General features: G+C 32.9%; 2 protein-coding genes across 2 annotated transcripts; both read left to right on the forward strand.

Annotated features, from left to right (window-relative positions):
- Positions 1-984: 984 nt before the first annotated feature.
- LOC110783331 (F-box protein At2g32560-like) lies at positions 985-6,519 on the forward strand. Its single transcript, XM_021987661.2, has 5 exons — positions 985-2,804; positions 2,919-2,998; positions 3,334-3,512; positions 4,255-4,329; positions 6,025-6,519. The coding sequence occupies exons 1-5, from the start codon at positions 2,121-2,123 to the stop codon at positions 6,210-6,212; spliced, it is 1,206 nt and encodes a 401-aa protein (XP_021843353.1). The 5' UTR covers positions 985-2,120; the 3' UTR covers positions 6,213-6,519.
- Positions 6,520-14,861: 8,342 nt separating this feature from the next.
- Positions 14,862-16,079, forward strand: LOC110783239 (ethylene-responsive transcription factor ERF098-like). Its single transcript, XM_021987550.2, has one exon. It carries the CDS (start codon positions 14,943-14,945, stop codon positions 15,633-15,635), a length of 693 nt encoding a protein of 230 aa, XP_021843242.1. The 5' UTR covers positions 14,862-14,942; the 3' UTR covers positions 15,636-16,079.
- Positions 16,080-18,120: the final 2,041 nt, after the last annotated feature.

An 18,120-nucleotide genomic window follows, 5' to 3' on the forward strand; every position in this document is an offset into this window, starting at 1 on the left:
ATGAAAAATCCGTATATTTTATGATCGATATTGTCACTTAATTAGTACGGAGTACGAAACAACATTATCTTACAAGTTTTATGGACTATATTTCTAAACATTATATATTATTTTTACACGTCTAGGCGTTCTTTGTATATACTCTATTTTTCTTAAAGTTTTCGTAATTCTCCTTGTTGAGACGTTCTTTTTTTAAAAAGAGTTCACTTGCTTTAGTCCTCGTTAATATTTTTACCTTTATATTGTATTTTGCAAAATTGATTTTACACACCTCCTTACAAATAAAACAATAATAATAAAATAAAGGTGCTCTTACACCAGGCATGCTTTGTGTCAAAATCATTTCCCCTTTCATGTCCTACTTGTTAGATTAACTTAATTCCACAATCTCCTACCATTACAATCTCCCTCTTATGTTCTTTGAAGTGCCTACTTCATCCATATCTAAAAATTCAATTTGTGTTTTAATCTTATCCACTACAAAAATCACAACTAAATTAAATTTATGAATCACCTTGGCATGAAAAATGGGATTATCCTTTAAAGATGATTATGGGCCATATCGAGTCTACGTGTCTTGTATATTTCGGCCCAACTCATGCCGATCTCATTAATTGCGTGTCGGGCCAATATTTTTAAAAAAGGAGGCCCAACCACAATTCAAGCCCACGTGCCTCCACGCTGTGCCGTGCTAATTTTTTCTCAAAAACAAATTCTTATTTACATGGGGTGTACGATAAATATTGTACACCGAAGTTAAAGTTAACGTAAAATGCTTAAAAATTACCCTTATATACGTAAAAGTTATCTATTTTTACTGATAAAAATTTTCATTTTAATAAAAAATATTTCTTCAAAATTACTATTTATTTTTTTTTCCTGTGGGCGGTGTAGAGCAACTAACGATAACAACTTTTTAGTTGGTTCAAGTTGGTTTATTTGCACCTGTTAAACAGTTAGAAACAGCGTTTTCGCGGTTTTCTTTACCACTTGTATTTCGATTTGATTTGAAGAGAGAGAAAGATTGTGCGTGTGTTTGTTTGCTTCTTTCGAGGCAAAGAATCACCACCGCCCACATTCTCCCATCAATGGACTTCTTAATTCTATCCTGTCAATTTGTGGTCTACTTTTCTCATATTTCTAGCTTGCACACAAACTGTTTGTTGAAATACCCCAATGAAAGAAACGAAAGAGAAAGGAGCTTTGTAAGTGAAGAGGAACTAGAAGAAGATTCTGCTGAAAATAAGGTGAAAAAAGGGACCCACCTTTTCCCATTTCTCCTTTCACCAAACATTACCAGCAATCTTCATTTAAGTTTTCACTCTCCAACTTCAAATCAACCTTCCAAGAATTTTCTATCTTTTTTTCTTTCAAATTATTGCAATTTTTAATTGGTTTGCAAAAGTTTGGTACACCTAATTTAGCAACACAACTACTCAGATCTGGGTTTTGTTTTGCTATATTTGTTAGATTTTCTTCCTTCATAAAGATATGTTTCTTGCTACATTAAAACTCATGCCTTTTTTTTTTTTTTTTGTTTTTAGAGTAGATAAGGGTTCATGAATCTGGACCAATTTTGAATTGGGGTTGAATTGAAAAATCACATTTATTTGATCTTCTCCCTTATCTAACTTGAATACTTGATTATCAGTTGAGCTTTTTAGGTAAAGGTGATAGCTTTTTGAAGTTCAAGTTTAGCAATTCTTTTGGGGTGTATGAATGTCCACCTTAATCTGTTCTTTGTAGAGGAGTCTTTAAACAAACAATTTATTTTGATTGGATTAGATTGTTGGGAGGGTGGCCCAATTTCTGGGGTTTTGGTGGGACCCTCTATCAAACCAATAAAAACCCATATATTAGAAGTGAGAGGTTTGAAGATCCTCTTACCATTAACCCATTTTTATAATTTTTGTAAGAAAAGTGGGAGGAAGGTATTGAGGAAGAAAGATTAACACCTTTAATCATCAGATTTCTTTGATTAATTCTTTGCTTATGTAATAGCAATTGCTTTTGCCTCAATTGGGTTCCTTGCTTTGTGTGTGAGCTTATCTTTTATTCCTTGAATTAGATTGATTTATTATCCTATCATCATTATTAGTAAATAAAAAAAATCTCTCTAAATGCTTTTCTTGCTGGTGACTGGTATCTCCTTCATCTTCTTCTATATAAGCTCCTTATCTCTAAAACCACTTCCACCTTGGGCTACTGATGTGAGGCTTTTACCACTCTGCTTCTGGAAAGAGTTGTCCTTCTCTCCCATTTGTAAACCTCTTCAAAAAGGGGTTTTTGGTGTTTTTTGGGATTTCTCATTTCCCTCTATTGTTATGGCAATGAAACAGGCCACTTTTAGCTCTAAATTTGAGAAAAAGATTCAAGAAAATGAGCAATTTTCAGTCTTGGATTTGCCTGAACTTACATTGGATTGTATTCTTGAGAAGCTTTCCCCTGCTGGGTTGTGTAGTATGGCTGCTGTTTGTAGCTCATTGAGAGAGAGATGTATCAGTGATCATCTTTGGGATAGACACATGAAGCAGAAATGGGGGAAAGTTCTGGGTCCTGCAGCATACCGCGAATGGCAATGGTTTATTGCTTCAAGAAGAAATTTGAGTGTTTCTGAAGGGAAAAAATCACAAGGTTTTTTCAAATTTGTTTGGTATGTGTGGCCTTTGACATGGTTTACATCAAAATTTGTCAAAAATAATAAAAAGGATTCAACTTCACCTATGGTTGATACTGTTATGTCCTGGTTTTTAGCTCTTGAAAGTGGCAAATTCTGGTTTCCTGCTCAGGTTTACAACCGAGAGGTATATTTGATCATAATCACTTATCCTGAATTTCTGCTTCAAATTTTGTTCTTATTTGAATCAATTTGATTTCAAAAAAATGAACTGGATTGTTCTTATTGTTGTTTTTGGCAGAATGGTCATGTTGGATTTATGTTGTCCTGCTATGATGCTGAGCTTAGCTATGATCCTCAAACTGACACCTTCCAAGCAAGGTAAAAAAAGAAAAAAAACAGTGCAAGATTTGAACTTTAGAATATCTTTCAAAGTTATCTACATTTGATTTGAAGTTCACCAAACATTTGATTAGTTTGATTAATGTGATTTGATCTTCCAAACTTATCTACATTTGATTAATTTGAAGAACACCAAACATTTGATTAATGTGATGTGATCTTCCAAAACTATCTACATTTGATTAATTTGAAGAACACCAAACATTTGATTAATTTGATTAATGTGATTTGATCTTCCAAAATTTTCCACATTTGATTAATTTGAAGAACACCAAACATTTTGATTTACGGAGTTATTGAATTCGCGGTTACAGGTACCCGCCTCATGGGAGAAGGGCAGTGGCAATAGAGAGTGGTATTCAATGGGAAAGGCTAAGAGTAGCACCAGTTGATACTCCACCACACGATCTTCATGCATCGGATTGCTTAAATGATCTACACCCTGGAGATCATATTGAGATCCAATGGAGACGGAATAAAGAATTCCCTTATGGTACAATTCCACAATCTATGAATTGGGTGTCATTATGTTGAATATTTGTTTAATTAATGTAGCTAAGATACTAAGTTAGATGTTGGTTTGACTTAATTATTGTTTTAGATCTTTCTCTTGATTGGTTATAATTAGGTTTGCAATTCTAGAATAAAAGTATGGAAATTTGTTTATGGTAGTTGGCCTGCACAGAGACATAGTATTTTCCCTTTAGAAAAATATGATGATATATTAGAGGTGGATTTTTTCTAGCAAATTCGAAAGTGGCCTATTATTCTGGGACGGTCTAAATTAGAATGGTGGCTTATTAGTCACAAACAGGGGAGTATGAAACTATGAATGTTTTCCCGAGTTTTTGTGTATATGTGTAATGACCTTCCAAATTGTCCAAACGGTGTAAGAGTTGTTCTGCATCTTGGGAAAGCTGGGAAGGTGTCATGAATCATGATTAGTGTTGCACTAATGAGTATTTATGTTTATGATATTCCCTTTGAGATCCCTAGACACTTTCTTCTTACTGGATACTGAAAACAGAATATATTTTTTAGATCCAAATGCTGTTTCCAAAATCATACTCAGCACTAAATTGCCGGTGCACTTTTAGTAATGAATACTTCTATGATTCTACTATCATTTTTTCTCATTGTTAATCTATATTATTAATCATTGACTTAGATGTCTAAAATTGAAACAAAGCCAATTATATTTAACTTGACAAAAATGTTCGGCATATTTATCGCAGGATGGTGGTATGGTGTTGTTGGCCACTCGGAGTCATGTGATGGGAATGAGAATTATTGCCGATGTCATAGCAGTGGTGAGTAAATTAATGCCTCTAGTCACTGAATCTTTACTTAAAACTCTTTAAGCATACTGCAAGAAACATAAACCAGAATTCCTGCATGGGATTTTTAGCCTTTTGGGGATCGTGTTAGAATATCAATACCACAGTTATCCTTCACTTTTTACAGCAAATGATTCTTCCAAGGATAAAATTCACTTTCTTCCAAGGAAATCACCTCCCACTTTTTACATTTGCACATCTCCACAACTAGAATTTCTGCAGTTATTTCTGAAGATTCTAAGCTAAGGGTATCATTTCTACTGTTAATATATGGGAAAGTTAAAGTTTTAGCTTGAAATCTGATATTTTGGTACGGCCTGAATTTAAAATGTGGCCTATTAACGTGGGAAGAATAATATAATCTTCTAGTTGGAAGAAACATAAACTAAAATTCCTGCATGGGATTTTTAGGGATCGTGTTAGAATATCAATACCACAGAAAATGATTCGTCCAAGGATAAAATTCACTTTCTTCCAAGGAAATCACCTCCCACTTTTTACATTTGTACAACTTCAAAACTAGAATTTCTGTAGTTTTTTCTGAAGATTCTAACACAAGGGTATCATTTCTAGTGTTAATATAGGAAAGTTAAAATTTTAGCTTGTAATCTGATATTTTTGGTACGGCCTGAATTTAAAATGTGGCCTATCACAGTGGGAAGAATAATATAATCTTCTAATTGGAAGGCGTAGTTAGATTAGATGCTGTTTTCGAGCTAGTGGTGTTAAATGCCATGAGTTGCAGCTTGAAAACTTTGGTTATATTTATTTTATCCTCAATAATCATGGGTCATCTTCTTTCTGAGTCATTTGGTCCCCAAGACATATCATTGTCTGTGTGTCGTAAATTTCTCCGGCAATGATCTTACGTCTTGTTTCAAGAGAATATTTAATGCCAGACACACTGAAAGTGAAAGCAACGGACGTCGTCCTCTTCCTTTAGGTTCTGTTTGGTTGTGCATCAGATCCCCACTAGTGGGATTTCTCAATTTCCTTTGCCTTTTTTGACAACAATGGTTTGCATAATGATTTCTTATCAAGTTGTAAATCCGACCCAATGGTCCTTTTGTTTTTATCTTCTTTTTTTTGTTGTCGCACATCTTTCCACCACCATTTTTTTCGTGGTTGTAGAGTTGAGGAGTGTTGGACCTTTTATCTAGGGGTGGCAATTCGGGACAATGGGTCAGATTCGGGTTTGGTTTCGGGTCGATTTCGGGTTTTGTCAAAAAAATATCAGAAATGTTGTAAAACTTAATATTACTACAAAATATGATAAATGGGCAAAATCGGGTCGATTTCAGGTCATTCGGGTTGGGTTCAGGTCGGGTTCGGGATTCTTTCAGTAACTTCAGGTCGGGTTCGAGTCGGATTATCAGGTCGGGCCAGGGATTGGCAACCCTAATTTCATCACATCAACTTCAAAAGCTTTACCTGTAGGTCCTAGGGGCATCATTTATTTGGATAAAGTCTTATTAATTTGTGCCTTCCATTCTCGAGTTGGAGATCATATACACAATGATAAACAAATTGACAACTAAAAACTCTAATGAAATGACTAACCCTAACATTCATTCAGTCTTTCAGCATATTCTAACAGAAATTACTCTGATAAAAATTGTGTTCACTATACCTGGTTTAGTTATTTGACACTTCTTTGGTTGAAAACAGACACCGTTGTCCTCGAGTTTAACCAGTATACACCGGGATCACGATGGAGGAGGACAATTGTCAACAGGAAGGATCACAGAGAGGAAGGAAATGAGGGCGATGGATTTTACGGAGGTATTAGAAAACTTCACACGAGCAATGAAATTTCTACCTGGAAGAGTTTGTGGCCCGGTGATATTTTGGAATAGAAGAACAAATCTGGGAAAATTGATTGATTGAAATTGCTAACTATATCAGTAGTTGCTACGATTTTTTTTTTTGGGTTGCTATGTGAAAGCTGCGAAAACATGCAGAAACAGGCTTAGCTGATAGTCTGATACATCTCATATCATCTTTTTTAGCCTTCATTTTGATTCCAACTAAAATTTTTCATGGATGAATTATAGATGAATTATAGGCATTGTAAAATTCATTCCATGCCACATTGCATCTGTATGGATGCGAATTTGATGTACAAGTTTTACTATATTTAGCGAAAATACCATATTTAGTAAATCTTTCGTAGTTATCAGAAACCTTTGAGTCTTTGACTGTGATGAAATGAATCACAGTTTACCATTCTGAGATTATCAGTCATGTTACTCAAACTTTGTTACTTATCTGAGATTTATAAGACATAATCCTGGTTTTTTCAATTTTTCTGTAGTTATCAGAAACTTTCACAGGTGTTAATTACCTCTACCATTCTGGGATTATCAGTCATTTTAATCAAACTTTTGTTACTTAAACTGAGATTATAGACTTAACAGAACTCTACCCTGCTTCTTTTTTCATTATTCTGTAGTTTTCGGTTTTCAAATATTCATGTCATCATCTTGCAGAGTTCAATCTTTCTGTAATTTAACTGATATTTATCAGTCATGGAGTAGATAACAGAGCAGTTACAGACTTACAGAACAAAACTTGGCAGTATTAATTGTCTGCTACCTACATGATTAATAATTTAGCAAGACGCGTAAATTAACACCGAGTTAAATATGAAACTTGCACCCCATTGCTTGTAAATAACAAATACTGAATTGGAGTCCGTGCAAACAGTGAGACAGCTATTTGCTGAAACTCTAGTTCATTTTTGTTGTGCTTTTAATACCAAAACCTTTTGCCAAGCAAAAGAAAAACCGAGCTCGGTGTTTCATCAAACTCTTCATTTCTCTAGAAATCCTGAAGACCGCGTTCGGGTATTTCGACCCGAGTCTATGAGGAGGATTATGCATCTTCTTCCTAAACAATAATGGAGTTTTTTGCTCCCCATTTACATCCTTCCCAAAGTTCAGCAAGTATTTCTTGATCCTTTGCTTCCTAGACTCTAATGACCCAGATTTTCCTATAATATCATCCTTGGGCCCTTGGATGGGCCCAAAAGAATTTGGTTTGTTCCCTGGGCTCAAGATCACTTTGTTATACTTGTGGGCCTTCCATGTTGTTGACCCATTGGGCCTTCTAAATGGTGAGAGGGATTTGGATCTCCTAAGATGATGAGCCTTCTTTTCACCACTTGAGCTCATGCTAATCACATCATTATCCTCCTTAACCTTGTTCAAAGCAGCTAAGAAGGGGTCATACCCATCATTCCACAAGCTCCTTTGCCTCAAGAATGGCACCTTGACCCCCTTCACGGTCCGCGCCCCGGGGGACGAGCCAGTCGAATCGTTACCACGCCTTTTACTAGGCCTCGTACAACGAACCTGTGGTGGTAACCGTAAAGGAACCATCTTCCCATCACAAAACAACTCATCAGCATACGCCACAGAAAGGTCCCCGCTCTTATAAAACCCATTATCGTAGGGATAAAACCTCTTACTCTCTTCGAATTCAAAATTTTCGGCGTAAGGAGAGAAATTCTCGGGTATTTCGGGTGTTATTGACCCGGATTTGAACCCGGGTGCACTCCTTGTGGGACTAGTAGGCATGCTAAGAAAGAAGAAGTCATTTTGACGGTTGTATTTAGTAGGACTAGTTGGCTCACTCGTATAATAAGAGTAGAAATCATTTGTGTTTGGAGATAGATTTTCCATTTGCTAGTCAGTGTGAGTTTGCTTAGGAATTCTATTTATGCTATATATATACAACATATATGCTTGAAACTTTTCAAATTTAAAATCAAACACATATTCCTGAATTAGAGGGAAGGATATATATTATATATTTTGTGTTGAATAAAAGTTTGAGCCATTTTCATGTAAGTATATAAACTATTGTTAAAAACACACATTCTTGTAAAAAATCGTGTGAGAGTTAGTTAACTGTCAGACCACATGTCACGTAAACCACCTCCTATTCAGTTGACATACTAATGAACATGGTCTGACAGTTACTAAGTACTACGTGCACATTAATGCACATGATTTGAGTATTTGACAGTTAAATGAGTGTCAGACAGTTTTATAGGAGACTAGCTGGTGTTAAAAACAGATGATTAATAATATTAATTAGTGAAGTAAGATGAGTAATTTGTACGTGGATTATATCATACTAGGTGGTTACTTAGTGGAGTGTGAACTGTGAATCTATTATTTTCCTGGTATTATGGCTTCTATGCTGGAACACAAGCCAATTAATTTTGGTCAAAAATCAAAATTCTTTGGCACATCCCACTTTTTGCGAGAGTTTGTAGTGCCACTTCCCAAATTTATGCGAATGATCGTTATTGCATAAAGGTTGAGTTCGCTCGCCTTCCCTTTATGCCCGTTGGCCCAACCCAGCCCGTTCCGTAAAAGTACGAGTTCAGGCATCCTCAAATACGCTATTGTAGAAAAGCTCGAACCCGGCCCAAAAGCATGTTTCGGTCCGAAAAGCACGCACCATATTTATGGGTTTGGGCATGAGTTTTTGTGTTAAAGTCCGGCCCGACCCGACTTTTGATCACCTGTAATACCTCTCTATTCACACCACATAAAGTAAAAAATAAATAAATACAGCTGTATTCATTTCATCTTACTTTCAAATATTTTTTTAGGTTGCATTCGATTCACCTTATTTTCAAATATTTTAGGTATAATAAGATTCACGGCTAATACATTCAGATAATAAAGTTTAGATAAAGTAAGTTTCAAGTTAAAGATTTATAAGTTCTGAAAAAGTAAGTTAAAGATTGAGAAGTTCAAATAAGATAAACTAGCTAGACTAATAAGTATGGATATATATAAGATAAGTTAAAGACTAATAAGTTCGGATAACATGAGTTCAAGACTAATAAGTCCAAATAATTTAAGATAAACTTCAAGGCTAAAAATATCATGTTCTATTCACTTTAATTCCACTTATTTCATGGAAAATAAAGCAAAAATAAAGATTATCATGTAAACTTACAAATTCTTTTATGAAAAATTTAATGTCTACAAATTGATACTTCTTATTACTTATATACTCAAAACATGAGGTGGTGCTTAATTGAGAGGATATCCTCCTAATACCATACATTACAACATATAAGAATGATTAGAAAATAACAGGCTCTGATACCATGTGTAAATATCGATGAATATGACTTATTCTCTAAGGTCGCTTGGCACTATATATGTATAAAACTCTTAATTATTATATTACCACTCGTTAAATTATGCAGTAAAATAAGTAATTAATCTTTACACTTAGCAAATATATTTTCTAGTAAATAAGAAGAAAGACGACCCCACTGAAACACTACTTGTCTACTTATCTTGAGTTTACCAGCTCAGCTACATAGGTCTAAGAATGAGCCACTCTCAAGCATAACACAACTGATGGGGTTCGACCTTGTAACCTTTAAGTCACAAACTGAGTTTTCCACCTACTCTGTAATAAATAATAAAATACAAATGAACTACTTCGTATATTATTATGGTTTCTTCCAATGTGGCTTAATGAGAACTGAGATGTAATACAAAGTGGATAATGGGTGAGCCAAATCATTAAATAATTATTATGTTATCCACTTTATTTAATTCCCAAACGATTAAGTTGAATTTCCTTGTCAATATTATAAAATAAATAGTACTTGGAAAATTGGTTCAAGATAGAATTAAAAAATATCTAACTAGAATTTTGTTTACATGTTTGACATAATTGACCAAAATAAAAATTATGTGCGACCTTGATTTTATCATACACTAATGACAAAACCAAAGAAAGTTGGGAAAGAACAAAATTGAAGCCCAAATGATTACAACTTTACAAAGAAGGGATCTTCTAATGTCATTGTCATAAGATCACGATTCATCTAACTATACGAAGACATTTAATTAGCGCGTTCTATTCACATGTTTTTCAATTATCTGAACATATTACTGAGATTTAATATACATATTAATTTTTTTGTATATAAAAATTTAATTTAGTTATAAGTTGAATTATTGGTTTGCCTTTATTTTTCCTGAACTCAAAATAAGGCTAAAATAAATTAAGTGAACAAAATAAGATTTTAATAGGAAAACAAATTATACACAAAAGGGCTAATTTGATCTTTCATTTATTTGAAGATAATATTTTCTAATTAATGACTAGGTTCCAAAGAAAATTAAGTGATACTTTCATTAATAAATTAAGGTTGTGTTTGATTTAACTAAAAGAGAGTTATTTCAACTGAATTTGTTTAAATATCATGAAAAATATACTTGGTTTAATGGCAATAGGTTTTCAATCTTCTTTATCCTTTATTTGGTTCCACACCATAGAGGGAAGGAGAGCGTGATATAAGGGACAAGCAAAACATTAAGGTGCCAATATATAAATGGATTGAGTATAATGTTAATATTTTTTTATTTAAAATAAGGCGTAGTGTAAAAAGTCAAAACCAGATTTTAAATATAAAGTACCCTTTATACACAATTACTCATTCTTTAAAACCTAACTGGTGGAAAATAATTTTAATAAACTTAGTAATCATACACGTAGATAACCCTAGAACATCCGTTTTATTTAACTTGCAAGTAAATTAAACATAACCTATTTTGACTGTGAATTGCTATAAGGGTAGAATTTTCAGTATCGATTATCCTTATCTCGATCTCTCAACACCGAGGAGTTCCAAAGCTAAATTCGATTGTGTGTCTTTCCACTCAAAACGTTGTCAAATAAGATCCGATCTCCAGGACCAGCTTGTTTTTATCAATAGAGCATACACCTTAGATTTGACTTTTCAATGTCTCTAACCAAGACTCTCACGTTCGATTATCATTTATCAATATCATTCTATAGATATTATTTAATTACAGAATCCGCATTAAAAAGTCAAATGTGACATTTATTTTGAGACGGATGAAGATATTTATGATTTGATGGAAGTCAATGTTTCAGCCAAATCGACAAAGTCAAGCAAACGCAAGCATTTGATTCGGTCAATGATTATGATTGCGGGCGGTTGAATGAAGTTGGATTAGAACTTTGTAAGTCAATATGACCCAAACAAGTAAATGGTGTTTAATTTAGTTAATTAAGCCGTTCCAAAAATAGAAACCAGAACATCTCCAATAGTAAGCTAATTTGACAATTAGCTTGTTATGTCATATAAGATTTCAAGCTATTTCATTGTCTAGCTAATCTGTACTCCAATAGCTAGCAACTAACTTGTTATTTAGATTAGTCTCACTTGTCCCACTTGTCAACTAATTATTTGACAACTTTGCGAGCTAATTGTCAAGAAAATTAGCTTAAACAAGCTAATTTGCTTGGCCAAACCAATTTATTATTTTCACTTCAATGGTCTAGCTATTAGCTTGAAACTTTTATAAATTTCAAGCTAATCGCTACCTACAACCATTGGAGATGCTCTAATATATTGCCCTAACCTATACCAGGAAGGTACTTGGTTAAATTTACAAAAATAAAAATCGAAAATTTCGCAATCCATTAAAAAAATGGGTGTGCGCTAATTTATTGAATGACGATTTTAAATAATTCTAATTTTTCGGAGGTTATCTGAATGCATTTTTTCCAGAATGAAGTGGAAATAAGTTTAACAAAACTCAAAATCTTTCGTGTGCCTCCAGTTTACAATAACATTATTATTGTGCGGTGTCGTTATTAGCCACAAAGTAAAAAGTTACTCTTATATTTGCAAAACGCCCCCCTATAAAAGAGACCCTTATTTTTTATATAGTTAGTCGATCTTTTTCTCGATAATAGTTACCCTAAAACTTTAAAGTTACTCTTATCATATGCAATTATTATGAAGTTTGAGCTTGATTTTCGTGACTTGGTCTCTATTAATTTAGAATTAAAGTAGAGAACTTGATTCATATATTCGGATGAAATGGAGGAAGTGAGAGGTGTGAGCTAAAATAGAGGAGTGGAAGAGAACGAATCTACCTTAAATATCGATAAGACACAAAGTTACAAGAATACTACATACTCCGTTTTTTTTTTTTTTTTTTTTTTTTTTTTTTTTTTGTGTGGTGTAGAAACAACTACCAATGGCACGATCAATAAAAAAGCTACTATAAATACCGCAGTTATCCTAATTGATAAAATATTATATGAATTAATTAGTTGCATACTCACTTAGTAGATGGAGTTAATATTACATTCAAATCATGTGGGTTTGACCGATACGCTAATCTTTGTCTGACCGTTGACAATTGTGTACTTCAACGTACTCTTTCATAACTTTTGTAATCTTGTAATTCTTGTAAATATACATGCATCGAATCTCATTGCAAGTTTGCAACTTGCCTAAAAATTTGGATCAAATTATCATTGAAATAGTAGATGGCAATTCGGGTCAGTGAGTCAAATTTGGGTTTGATTTAGATCGAGTTTAAAGTCTATTCAGTTGAGCCGTGTCTTAACATGTACTACCTCCGTTTCAAAAAGATCTTTACACTTACTATTTGCACGGACTACGGTGCAATATATGACCGTTAATATATCAAATTTTATATGGTAAAAAACTATAAAAATTTGACATTTATAAAATACATTTTGAGACGAATCTAACAAGATATCTCATGATAAATTTTGATACGTATAATAGTGAGAATTTATGGTCAAAGTTTTAATTTTTGGACACATTTTTCAAAGCGTAAAAAACTTTATGAAACGGAGGTAGTAACTTCGATCAAGTCGGATTTAGATCGAATTCTTGGTTGAATCGAGTAACCGTTTATCTTATATACACATAACATGCAATTAATTATACGGTACGTAATACTTAATATTGCCTTCGATAAAATGAAGTAAATTATCTTAGTTTACGGAAAAAGGGTTACGTTAATAAACCAATTATACCGTAACAAAAAAAAAATACTACCGAGTTCAAAATTTAGTTTTTTAGAATTTTGTCAAACATGGTACGGCGGTACGTAGTACCTCATTCCATTTTTATGTTTGAATTAAAATTGTGAGTGTGGAAATGTAAAAGCAAATTGTATATAATCCATTAAAAATTATTTATTAATATTCGAAAACATGTGTATATGTATTAAAATAATATAAAATTTTGATAATTTTAGAACAATAAGGACACTCCGTATTTCCGTCATAATTTTCAAAAGAAAATATGACATTTTCAAAGTACCCCATATTAGTACAAGACAGTCAAGCCACAACGTATATATTATTATATTGTGTTATTTGTGTATGCAAATCATCAAAAACCTAATTTTCTTATACCTTTCCTTTTCCTTTTCATAAAAATAAAATTAATTCAATCAAAATATCCTCCCTTTCAAACATTAAAAAGTTACTCCACTCCTACTTTCTAACGTGTACACTACAAGAAATTGTACTATTAACGACAGGAAATTCCGTCGCTAAAGGCCAATAATCATTGATTAATGACGGGTTTCCTGTCGTGAACCCGTCATAAAAGGGGGCCGTCGTTAATGGAAAATCCCGTCGTTAATCCGTCGTAAAAGACATTTGCGACCGTAGTTCCCGTCTTTGTTTGGTTGTTAGACCCGTCGCAAAAGCCTTTTGCGACGGGATTTTTGACCCGTCGTAATTAGGTTGTCGTTAAAGATACAAATTTTTTGTAGTGGTACGGAGTACTTCGTATATATTTCGTTGTCATTTCAATTAAATTCTCCGTAATTAATTAAATAAAATACTCCGTAACCCTTCTTTTAGCACCAAAAAATTGTTATTCTATTTCATAATTAATTGTTTGTACGACGTAATGGTATTTGAGAATTTGACTTGGTCTTTTACATAATAAAAAATACTACGTATATGCTTATTTTTTGCTTAATTTATTACTCCGTAGAAATTCTAATTTAACAAATCTTTATTCATAATCTTATAAGTACGCACATTGGTATGTACTTCACACTAGGTTTATTCACTATGTAGCAATTAATAGGTATATGGATATATACTAATGATCTTGGCTTAGTCGTTAAATCTGAAGGTTTGTGTACGATATGCGACAAGTTCAATCCCCGTCCCCTTTCTCAGCTCGCTTGTAATTTAAATTGCCTTGTGTATCATTCGCGCAAAATAAAAAATATATTGTATAATATTAACTTATATGAACTTAATTTTCGCCAATATAACCTACTTTGTGTTAAACTGTCTTAAAAAAAAACTTATTTTTGTTAAACTTAGGTATCTAAATTAAACTTTTATGAACTTATATGAGCTTTGTATGAATTTGTTTTTGCTGAAATAAGTTAAAATGAGTTGAAACAAACCCAAACTCATTAACCAATATATAATGTGGTAAAAACCATACGTTTGATCATCAAACGAAAGTTACAAAAACTATATATATATTTGAAAAATCAAAAATTTCTCCTGTTGGACCAAGTAAGATATCTTGAGTAAACCACGTTGAATAAGATATTTAATAATAATATTTAGTTTTGAATAAATTCCAAGACAAATTTTCAATAATACGTACAAATTAAATATACACCTTTATATAAACCCCAACGTTACAACCTTCTTCTTCCAAAACCTTCCTTCCTCTCTTTGGAAAATCACTAACAATTCATTAGCAATAAATGGAATCATTATTAGCGCCGGACACGGCCACCGCCTTACAACTCATCGAAAACCACCTCTTCGACGACCAACTCCACTCCCGGGCCTCCACATTAACCACCAATGACCACCTAATAAGCTCAAAATCATCACTATTCAGCGGCGGATCAACAACCTTCAATATTTCCTTCAGTACTACTAGTATTAGTAGTACTGAAGGTCTTTGTCATGATGACACTCGTGATCTCTTACAATACATTTACTCGTCCCTGGACGAGGAAGGAGTTGATTATGATGAAACCTTTCGTATCTTCAGCAGCCAGCAGCTGCCGCAAAAAGTTGATGAGAGACAAAATAACAACAATAATAATAGTAATAGTAATAGTAACGGGAATTATATAGGGGTGAGGAGAAGGCCATGGGGTAGATTTGCGGCGGAAATCCGAGATCCGACCCGTAAAGGCTATCGGATCTGGCTCGGTACGTATAACACGGCTATCGAAGCTGCCCGGGCGTACGACCGGGCAGCTTTCGATATTCGAGGTAATAAAGCTAGACTTAACTTCCCTCATGAAGTTGAGTCTTGGTCTTCATCATCCAAAAGAAGAAGAACTAATGATCATGAAAAAGTGCAACAAATTGGTGAGAAACGGCAAAGGGTTGATGATGGTGGTGAGAGAGAATTATTATTGGAAAGTTATTGTTCTAATTAATTGTCAAAAATAATGGCTAAATCTAATTAATTAGTTATAATATAATATATCTTCATTTTTTGAGGTACGAATTGACCACAAATTACTCTCAATTTGGTAAAAAATAAAGTACGTAAAAAGTAATTTTAAATGATTTTTTTTTCCAATAATTATATTTTGAGAGTAATTTATGGTCAAATTCAACCTTTTCATTGAGTCAGGTAGTAATAGTTATACGTAGTATGTAATATACGGATTTTTTTAAAACTATTATGTCATCCCTAATTATTGTACGTAAAATTAAATTATTTTTTCCCTTAATGTATTATCTCTTTATTATAATTTTGTACGTAGTAGTACAAATGTACAATTAGTAACTCTTTGTAATTAATCGGGTGGCTTATGTACGTGCCTAAAGAAAAATGTAAGTGGATGCATTTTGCATATTGCAAAAAATTACGTACATTACATTCTTGATCTAGCAAAACAACTATGCATGGAGTAGAAAACATTTTTCATTGTATAAATTATATATTGCAATAAGACGTAGATATTTTCTTTTATATTAGTATATCGAAAATTGAAAATACTCTCTTCAATTCGTCTCGTTTTACTTGCCCTATTTGACTATAATTTGTGAGAGATTTCGGGTCAGATGGAGCAATAATAAAATGAGACCGAGAGAGTAGAAAATAACAATTTGTGGTGATGCTATCTGATCCAATCTCCAATCATGAGACCACAAAACTTTCCCAACTAAGCTAATCAGGTACTTAAATTATAGTTCAACTTTGAGCTATTCATAGTAGATTGTTACGAGTACATTCCTATGACGGGGATAAAATTCTTCCGTTGTACTCCCTCCGTCCCTTAATACTCGACCTGTTTTGACCGGACACGCTTGTCAATGCACAACTTTGACCACCAATTTCTTTAACTACATATTATTAAAACTTAATTATAAAATATTAATATTTTGAAAATATATATTAAGATGATGTCAATAATATATTATGCACTAACATTTGTTTTCATATACTAGAAATAAAATAGGGTCAAAGTGAATTATATATAAACTACAAAAAATTATGCCATTAACGACGGAAAATCCGGTCGCCAAAGATCAATAATTGTTGATTAATGACGAGATTTCCTGTCGTGAACCCGTCATAAAAGGGGGTCATCGTTAATGGAAAATCTCGCCGTTAACCTGTCGTAAAAGACATTTGCGACGGTTGTTCCCGTCTTTGTTTGGATGTTAGCCCCGTCGCAAAAGGCTTTTACGGCGGGATATTTGACCCGTCGTAATTAGGTTGTCGTTGAAGATACAAATTTTTGTAGTTATTGTGAATAATGCAAAAAGTCAAACCGGATCGAGTATTAAGGAACGGAGGAAGTACAATTTTATGTACCACTTTCTTTCATTAGTCGATATTAATGCAATTCTAATCAGAAAATATAAATTATTGACCAACTAAGTACAAACATCAACTAATTTTGAATATGAGATGGAACTCACTCACTCTATGAACGCTATGAGTATATGACTAGAGATAACGGTGATTGACGAGCGTTGAATTTTGAATTAAACATAATTAAATAATTGTAAATATTCGTAAATGATTCTTTTTAAGATGATAAGTACGTGTGGATTAATTAATTTCTTCAATGGCTAATGATGGTTCAATTCCACTTTCCACCTTGACAACTTAATGTACGTCTATTTTATATTCATGCGTGAATCTGGATTTGGAAATCATCCTTTTTACTTTAAGTAGTTCATTAATTAATTAATTAATTTTTAATTTAGTGAAATTTATATCTTACAAATTGTTTTTATTATTCCCTCCGTCTCTAAAAAAAAAATTGCCCCATTATAATTTTTTGGGTCAAATTTTGAAAATTTTGACCATGTATTCTCATCGGCCTATAAAAATAATATAGTCATATGGAGTTTTATTAGATTCGTTGCAATATGTATTTACGAATTATCAATTTTTTATAACTTTTACGCGTATAGACTAGAGATATTTAGATTTTAAGTCGTGTTTTGAAAAACGCGAAAAGTTAAATGGGACAATCTTTTAGGGACGGAAAGAGTAGTAGTAGTAGTTCATAATCAAACCAGGAAAAGGGAGGAAAATAATATAAAAGAATATAGACCATGTGGGTCCCACATAATAGAAAAAATATCGGAAAATATTAACGGGTGGTAGTTTTCAATTTTTTTTAAAAGGTGGTAAGTTTCAAAAACTGACATACAAAAGGTGGTAAAAATCAAAATTTCTTAATTTTTTATACCAGTAAATTCTGAATAAAGGTGCTTTCTATTCATTCGAATGTCACTTTTTTTTTCTAAATTTATCTTGAACTTATTAAACTTACCAGTAGTTATTTTAGTTATAAATTGTGTATGAGTAACTCTTATTTTTCATAAACTTATCTGAACTTATTTTTTCATGAAATAAGTGAAATAAAGTGAATTGAACAAGGCCTATAAGTGGGT

Source organism: Spinacia oleracea, chromosome 4, assembly GCF_020520425.1.
Source record: "Spinacia oleracea cultivar Varoflay chromosome 4, BTI_SOV_V1, whole genome shotgun sequence".
Classification (NCBI taxonomy): domain Eukaryota; kingdom Viridiplantae; phylum Streptophyta; class Magnoliopsida; order Caryophyllales; family Amaranthaceae; genus Spinacia; species Spinacia oleracea.

Excerpts from the sequence above, each read along its gene's own strand:
- LOC110783331 (XM_021987661.2), top strand. The coding sequence starts at position 2,121 with ATGCTTTTCTTGCTGGTGACTGGTATCTCCTTCATCTTCTTCTATATA. Across the intron at positions 3,513-4,254 it reads GAATAAAGAATTCCCTTATG|GATGGTGGTATGGTGTTGTT; the intron begins GTACAATTCCAC and ends TATTTATCGCAG. Across the intron at positions 4,330-6,024 it reads TTGCCGATGTCATAGCAGTG|ACACCGTTGTCCTCGAGTTT; the intron begins GTGAGTAAATTA and ends GGTTGAAAACAG.
- LOC110783239 (XM_021987550.2), top strand. The coding sequence starts at position 14,943 with ATGGAATCATTATTAGCGCCGGACACGGCCACCGCCTTACAACTCATC.